General features: G+C 41.1%; 1 protein-coding gene across 2 annotated transcripts in view; it reads left to right on the forward strand.

The window, feature by feature from the left end:
• Nucleotides 1-7,365, forward strand: part of phactr3b (phosphatase and actin regulator 3b) — a 46,096-nt gene extending 38,731 nt beyond the window's left edge. For both annotated transcript variants that reach the window (XM_058630691.1, XM_058630692.1), the window contains exons 9-13: nucleotides 2,117-2,172; nucleotides 4,907-4,968; nucleotides 5,235-5,375; nucleotides 6,675-6,751; nucleotides 6,961-7,365. In XM_058630691.1, the coding sequence (XP_058486674.1) occupies nucleotides 2,117-2,172; nucleotides 4,907-4,968; nucleotides 5,235-5,375; nucleotides 6,675-6,751; nucleotides 6,961-6,976 (352 nt within the window). In that variant the 3' untranslated portion in view covers nucleotides 6,977-7,365. The remainder of the gene's footprint in view (nucleotides 1-2,116; nucleotides 2,173-4,906; nucleotides 4,969-5,234; nucleotides 5,376-6,674; nucleotides 6,752-6,960) is intronic.

Below are 7,365 nucleotides of genomic sequence, written 5' to 3' on the forward strand. Positions count from 1 at the left end.
GCTGAAAGGCTATGATAAGAAAACTTACAAACAAAAGCGTCGCTCACTAAGAGGATTGAAAACTTGTGGATTCTTTGACAAAACTGTGGCTGTGACGAAGAGCTCTGGTGATCTGGCATGGACGAAACACACTGGCTCTGAAACAAGGAAACAGAGAGTTTTTAAAAGTTCACATGACTTAATTGTGAGCAGGTGTGTGTAATCAGGACCCGCAGGCCGGCGGAGGAGGGGGCGGGGCAAACTGCCGGAGTGACAGGTGCTTATATCTGGCTCAGCATCCTTGAACCACAGCATTTCCATAGTCCCACGGTACCTTCGCACAATGGCATCCCTCTCTGCTAGGGCATTGCTCAGTTCACAGTTGTCGTCCTGCCAACTCTTCCGACAATTCATCTAGGTGGCCAGCGTTAACTTTGAGGCGGTACTTTGAGGTAGGACCAGTTTTCCTCAGTCCTCATGAGGACCAAAGCCTGACAAACAAAAACTGTTAATCTTGCATGATGGAATGCATGCGAGTGAAATCCCAACACAGTCAGGCTTTAGCTACTAAAGCTTCAGAAAACAACCACAACTAAGCGCAAGTGTCGATACGCCTCATGACAAGACTTCAAAAGAGGCAGATATAACCGACTCCATTGCACATTACTGTAATACACTATTTAGACCCTAGGGTTTCTATTTCTTTATGTTCTTTTTTATTTGTATTTTAATGTTGAGAAATAAACATTTCAAAACTGATTATTCACAGTATTTTCCTTAATGATGCAGGAAGCAGGCTCATGATAACATTTATTATGACGTAAATCGCAATATTTCCTCTAAATTCGCAGCACTAAATGGCAGTCACTTAAAGTTACATACTGAAGCTTTAAGTGAAGTATGGTGAAGGTAAAGTATGAGGCTTGATGACTCTGTCCTTCAATCAATAAAACTCCACAAACACGTGCACAAGATTCCTGCGCGTTCATGAGGGAATCTCACAGAGCGAGCTTCAGGTCCAGCTCCAGGTCCAGGTCCAGGTCGATGTGTAAAAACAACAACATATGGACAAAGAAACTACATCTAATAATAATAAGTGTCTCACAGTTCGTCGTGCTGCAGCCTTGGTAGAGGAGGAGGTTTTCAGTTGTCTCTTGGTAAAATAGGAGGTGTATTTGTAGGTGTGGTTTGAGATACTATTACTGGTTCAGAGAACCTCAGATTAATTAGAAGCAGTGGATGGCAGCCTGGGATTGACTTCAGCTGGTTGGTTTCCTGCATTTCATTGTTTTATGTCATATACATTCATTAGTTGAGTCGTGGAGACTGGATCTCTCAGGCTGCTGAAAATAGTACCTGGATCTCTCAGGCGGTACCAGGTACTATTTTAGTGCTATACTAGTGGAAACACGGTGAGTAGAGCCGGTGGAAATACACCATTAAAGTACTCAACTAATAAATTCTCCACCTAACAATCACAATATATAATGTTACTTACAGAGGCCATAGGATGGTTCTGTCTCACTTCTATGTGAGATATGGAGGTGTACTTACAAACATGAAGTAGTTTTTATGGTGCAGGACGCCTGGAGCTTGGATAACGTTGTGGTTACTGAGATGATAAACACACATACATGCAAATGAGCGTGTAGCTTAGCCTGTAGCCAACTATCGCTAATGCTAAACAACAGAACAAGCACACAAAGACAGTCTTACAGTTTGTAAATATTGTAATATACGTATTGTTTTAGGTGAAGTTTGGTGCTGTGTCCTGATTTATATTGCCCCAAGTTTGTGTGACAATCCCCCGTGAAGTGGTTGCTGCATACATGGAGGTATTATGTCCAGGTCCAGCTCTCAGAGACTGACACTGGAACTATGACCAGTGCCTCTATCGCTAACTAGGAACCAACCAAATCCCGCTTTTCAAAGGAAAATTTTCTGCATTAGACTGGTTCAGACGCGTGCTGGTAAACGCACAGCCTGACTTTATTTTGGCCGATGTGGATCCTTAAATCAGTCCAGTTCTGGACTCACACATTCATCCACAGTTGTAGTGGAAGTGAAAGACCTAAAGACTTTTATAAAAAGAAAAGAAAGATATGTTCCAGAACGTAATCCCAGTGTTTTTCCGCAGGAGACTGAGCCAAAGGCCGGCGGTGGAAGAGCTGGAGAGTCGCAACATCTTAAAACGTAAGTTGACACACTGATCAATGTTTATTCATTCACACATCAGTGTTTGTTCTTACACACGCATGTGATCCAAGAGTCTTCATTTATTGACAAAAACATTTGAATAGTAATTGTGTAAAGTTCCTATGAAACGTTATTTGACTTTAAAGTAATGGAATATTATATTAACTGATTATTTCAAAATAAGATTTCTGTTTGCACAGCAACTATTGCTGTTTCATTCATTCATTCATTCATTTATTTAACAGTAAACCAGGGTTTATTAAACTCTTGGGTTAGTGTTATAATATATCTGAAAGAGTTAAATTTAAAGCGACCATAGACCACAAACTCCACTTAACAATTCTTTTTTTGTGTGTATCTGCATCATTACCTGGTTTATGAAGTCCTAAAGTTTCATAACAAACACTTGAGCCACTGCTGAGTTTTCCTGAACTCTCCTCAGAGGATCTGAAAAGTGCTTGCTCGTGACGTAACGACCAGATCAGACCACTCCTCTGAACAGCAGCTCCTACTCCTCCTGAGTCCTCCTGAGTCCTCCTGAGTCTTCCTGAGTCTTCCTGAGAGACACAGAGAACATGATGTACACAAAGTTCTGTTACACATTTCATAGATTTATCATTTCCTCATAAAAGCAAATGAAATTACTTTTCTCACAGTCCCACCAGGTCGCTATGACGATGTGTAAAAACAACAACATATGGACAAAGAAACTACATCTAATAATAAAAAGTGTCTCACAGTTCGTCGTGCTGCAGCCTTGGTAGAGGAGGAGGTTTTCAGTTGTCTATTGGTAAAATAAGAGGTGTATTTGTAGGTGTGGTTTGAGATACCATTACTGGTTCAGAGAACCTCAGATTAATTAGAAGCAGTGGATGACAGCCTGGGATTGACTTCAGCTGGTTGGTTTCCTGCATTTCATTGTTTTATGTCATATACATTCATTAGTTGAGTTGTGGAGACTGAGAGATCCAGGTACTATACTAGTGGAAACATGTAATGGAAACGCTACTTAAAGGTGAGGCGCAGTGAGTAGAGCCGGTGGAAATACACCATTAAAGTACTCAACTAATAAATTCTCCACCTAACAGAGGCCATAGGATGGTTCTGTCTCACTTCTATGTGAGATATGGAGGTGTACTTACAAACATGAAGTAGTTTTTATGGTGCAGGACGCCTGGAGCTTGGATAACGTTGTGGTTACTGAGATGATAAACACACATACATGCAAATGAGCGTGTAGCTTAGCCTGTAGCCGACTATCGCTAAAGCTAAACAACAGAACAAGCACACAAAGACAGTTTTACAGTTTGTAAATATTGTAATATACGTATTGTTTTAGGTGAAGTTTGGTGCTGTGTCCTGATTTATATTGCCCTAAGTTTGTGTAACAATCCTCCGTGAAGTGGTTGCTGCATACATGGAGGTATTTGGGAAATGTAGCAGGGATATTCCCATCAAATATGAAAGATATCAACTGAGCTTCTCTTTGCTCATTGGCGGGAGCTTGTGGAGCGTCTGGTTTTGTTTATCACAAACACTCGCTGAACCTTTTTTCCACATGTTCTCAACCATAACGAGAGTAGTTCTTCTTCTTCTACGGTTGAAAGTACATCACCGGATGTGCCCGGACTCTAGTGCCCGGACTAGGTGGGGCTGCTGTTTACAGGAGTGGTGAAATTCGCCAGAGACGTATTTAGTCAACATAGTGCCTTGCTGCTTTGTAGCGCTCCGGAAAACAATGAAACCCTGCGCTCTCAGCAGTGGCTGAACTGATTGTTATGGACATTTAGGGCTTCATAGACGAGGTAATGACGCAGATACACATCCAAATGCAGCGTTAATTGGCACTTCCGGGCTGTGGCCTCTTTAATAAAACCAACATCAAATATAAGCTTCAATAGGAGTGGGAGCATTTTATGAACATTACAAATTCTCTGCTTCATTCTAACATTTACGCCAGGGGTCTGCGGCGACACACCTGACCCGTCTTGAAACAAGGACCAAGGAGTCTAACGTGCTCGCGAGTCAGAGGGCACACACACGGACTCTGTTATTAATGTAAACACAAATATTCTCCATATGCCAGCTCTGAGGAATCTTTGTATAATTAACAGTATTCATTCTGTAAAAATGTTTTCATAACAAAAATAATAAGAGTGGTATTGTAACTGAAATGTTCCGAATTGAATCAAATCGATCGATGTTGATCAAATCCAATTGAAACCTTGTTAATCAGAATCAAATGGATTCAGGAAATTGGTGGCGACACCCAGCGCTAAAATTCAGTTTTTACCAAGTCCGACTGTACAGATATCACTGATGTCAGTGAGTGTGTATGTGAGTGTGTCTGTGAATCAAAGCTCTGTGCTGCTGTATCATGAATATCACTCAGTGTTAATAACGCTGTGGTGTAAAACAGCTGTAGATGCTGCACATGAGGAGGAAGACTGTCGTACGTCCCGGGGACAGAATGTGTCATACCCAAAGTTAACAGTTAACTGACATGGTGACCAGTCTGCCTCATGTTAAGCTGCAGCTCTAGTTCAAAAGCTTTAATATTTGTTGGGGAATGATTAAGATTACATTACATCTAGTGACCTTTCATCACTCCCTGTGGTGTTCTGATCCATCCAGCTAGTTTACGAGTCCACACAGTGAGCAGCTGTTCACCACTGTGGGAAACACAGTCCATTCCAGGGTCATGTTTTTATCTCTTTCCTTGTTTCAACAGAGAGAAATGACCAGACAGAGCAGGAGGAGAGGAGAGAAATCAAACAGCGTTTGAACAGAAAGGTACACAGCTATTTCAGTTTAATCTCATATTAACCCTGTCCCTTTACATGACTCTGTCTGTCTGTCTGTCTGTCTGTCTGTCTGTGAACTGTCCGGGTCACCTCACAGGTCTCAGACTCAGCAGTTGACTTATTGAGGACACCAGTGTGTGCAGTGCCGACTGTGAAGTTGTTTGGATACAAAATACAAGATAAATGTGCTGCACTCGTGCTTTAAATGCTGTCATGAGCTGAGGAGAGCCACTGACATCCATGTGTGTCCTCCAGCTGAACCAGCGGCCGACGGTGGACGAACTGCGGGACAGAAAGATCCTGATCCGCTTCAGTGACTACGTGGAAGTGGCCAAAGCTCAGGACTATGACAGGCGAGCTGACAAACCCTGGACCAGACTGTCAGCTGCTGATAAGGTAGATAAAACGACACCTCTGACAAAGCACTGGAATTTTCATGATTAAAATAGTAGAAAACTTACATTTGGTCGGTCTCCTCCTCTTTATTCCATTTTATTTAGTAAATAGAGGCCAGTTGAAGGTTAAAGGGAAGGACAGATATTACATGAATATTGAATTTCAATATTCTCTGTGTTAAAAAAACCCCCACAAAATTCAACCATCAAAAAACAACAGTGTTTCCTCCAGCAGCTAACAAAACAACCTATTTACTGAATGGCTTATATATATATATATATATATATATATATATATATATATGTATATATATATACACACATATATATGTATATATATAATCAGTAGCAAAGATTGCACCCAGGCTCAGAACAATTATTTTTTTTATAGAAGAGATGGCATTATTGATAATTGCTCGTACAATGGAAATACACTGAATTTATTTATAATTTTATTTTTTATTTATTGAACAGAAGTATTGACATGTATGTTAAAAAAGGTTGATCAACACTTACCATCATCATTGTGGTAGAGCCATGAGTGGCCTGTGCTTCCCTTCAGCTCTCCTTCACTTTCTTCGTCTGCTCCTCTCTGTCTAATGTTACTTGTCTTATACGATTACATAAAACATGAACGTCACATCATTTACACTTACATCACATCTGATTACAAGTGTGAACAGTAAATGTAAAAGTAATTATTCTTCATCTTCATCAGGCGTCTCTCTCTTCAAGAGTAGATACTGAGCAAGATATTTATCTGTAGTTTACCGTAGAACTCGTGAGTACCTGACCGTGGCGCTGGTGCAGCGAGGATTTAGGATGGGCGGCCCGTCACTCCTTCATGAATGTAGAGGAAACGCTGCATTATAGACATAGTCACACATGACAAAGTAATAATAATCATTTAGAAAAAGGATCTCAACCAAGCGTCTTAAATACAGTACCTCATGGATTTGATGATTGTGTAAAGGAAGTGCTGGAGTCTCATAAACATCCACAGAGAGACAAGTCTCTTTCAGGAGAAAACTCCAGAGAAAAACAAAAAGATTTCTTATGAGTGGACGCTGTAACAGAAATGTAACAGTGAGGCTTCAAACGTCTGCTGGTTGGTACCAAAAAATGTCATGTTCTGGGTTCTACATATAAAGCTTCGATAAATAGATATTAAATGTCATTACTAATCTAACCGTTGGTTTTCCATATTCTCCTGTTTCTACTTAAACAACAGACACTACACTGCTACCTTTCATCACCCCGGCTCACGCCTGATGTTGCTTGTTTGTCTGTTTTCCTGCAGGCGGCGATACGAAAGGAGCTGAACGAGTTTAAAAGTCATGAGATGGAAGTTCACTCTTTGAGCAAACATCTGACGAGGTCAGTACTTTCTCGTCTGTTGTTCACAGATCATGTCTCAGGAAGGTCGTGCTAAACACTCACTTACACAATGGTGATCTGAATTTAACCTGAAACCAGGTCCTGGAGATGAGAAAGTGACTTGTTGATGGCTGTGTCATTATGATGTTCTTTAAGAGTGCAGCCTACTGTGATAATAATACAACACTGTTTTAACCAACGTTCACCAGGTTCCACCGGCCTTAGCAAGGTTTCTTCTGTGAAGAGTTGCTGAAACCTGGTTGTGTCAGTGAAGACCTGGACCCTGGCCCACAGTCAGTGGGTGTCCTGATATCAGGGTCCCAGTCACCCTTGGAGGCTATGTCTCTGGAAACTGAGCCACCAGTGGACATGTAGTGAGCTCCACTTCTGCTCAGAGGAATCATGACTCTCACTTCACCCTGTCACAGAAGAGCAGCGACGTCGTTCCTTTTTTTTTGTTTTCTTTTGTTTTTTGAAAGATTTTTTTTTTGTGCATGTGACGGTCAACCAGTGCCACTCCACTGATGAATTCATTTCATATCAACAGTGTAAACGTTCTTCAAACAGAAATCCCTTTGTATTTACTGTCTGCACAATACACATGTTCAGTTTGT

The sequence above is a fragment of the Solea solea genome, chromosome 6 (genome assembly GCF_958295425.1).
Source record: "Solea solea chromosome 6, fSolSol10.1, whole genome shotgun sequence".
NCBI lineage: Eukaryota > Metazoa > Chordata > Actinopteri > Pleuronectiformes > Soleidae > Solea > Solea solea.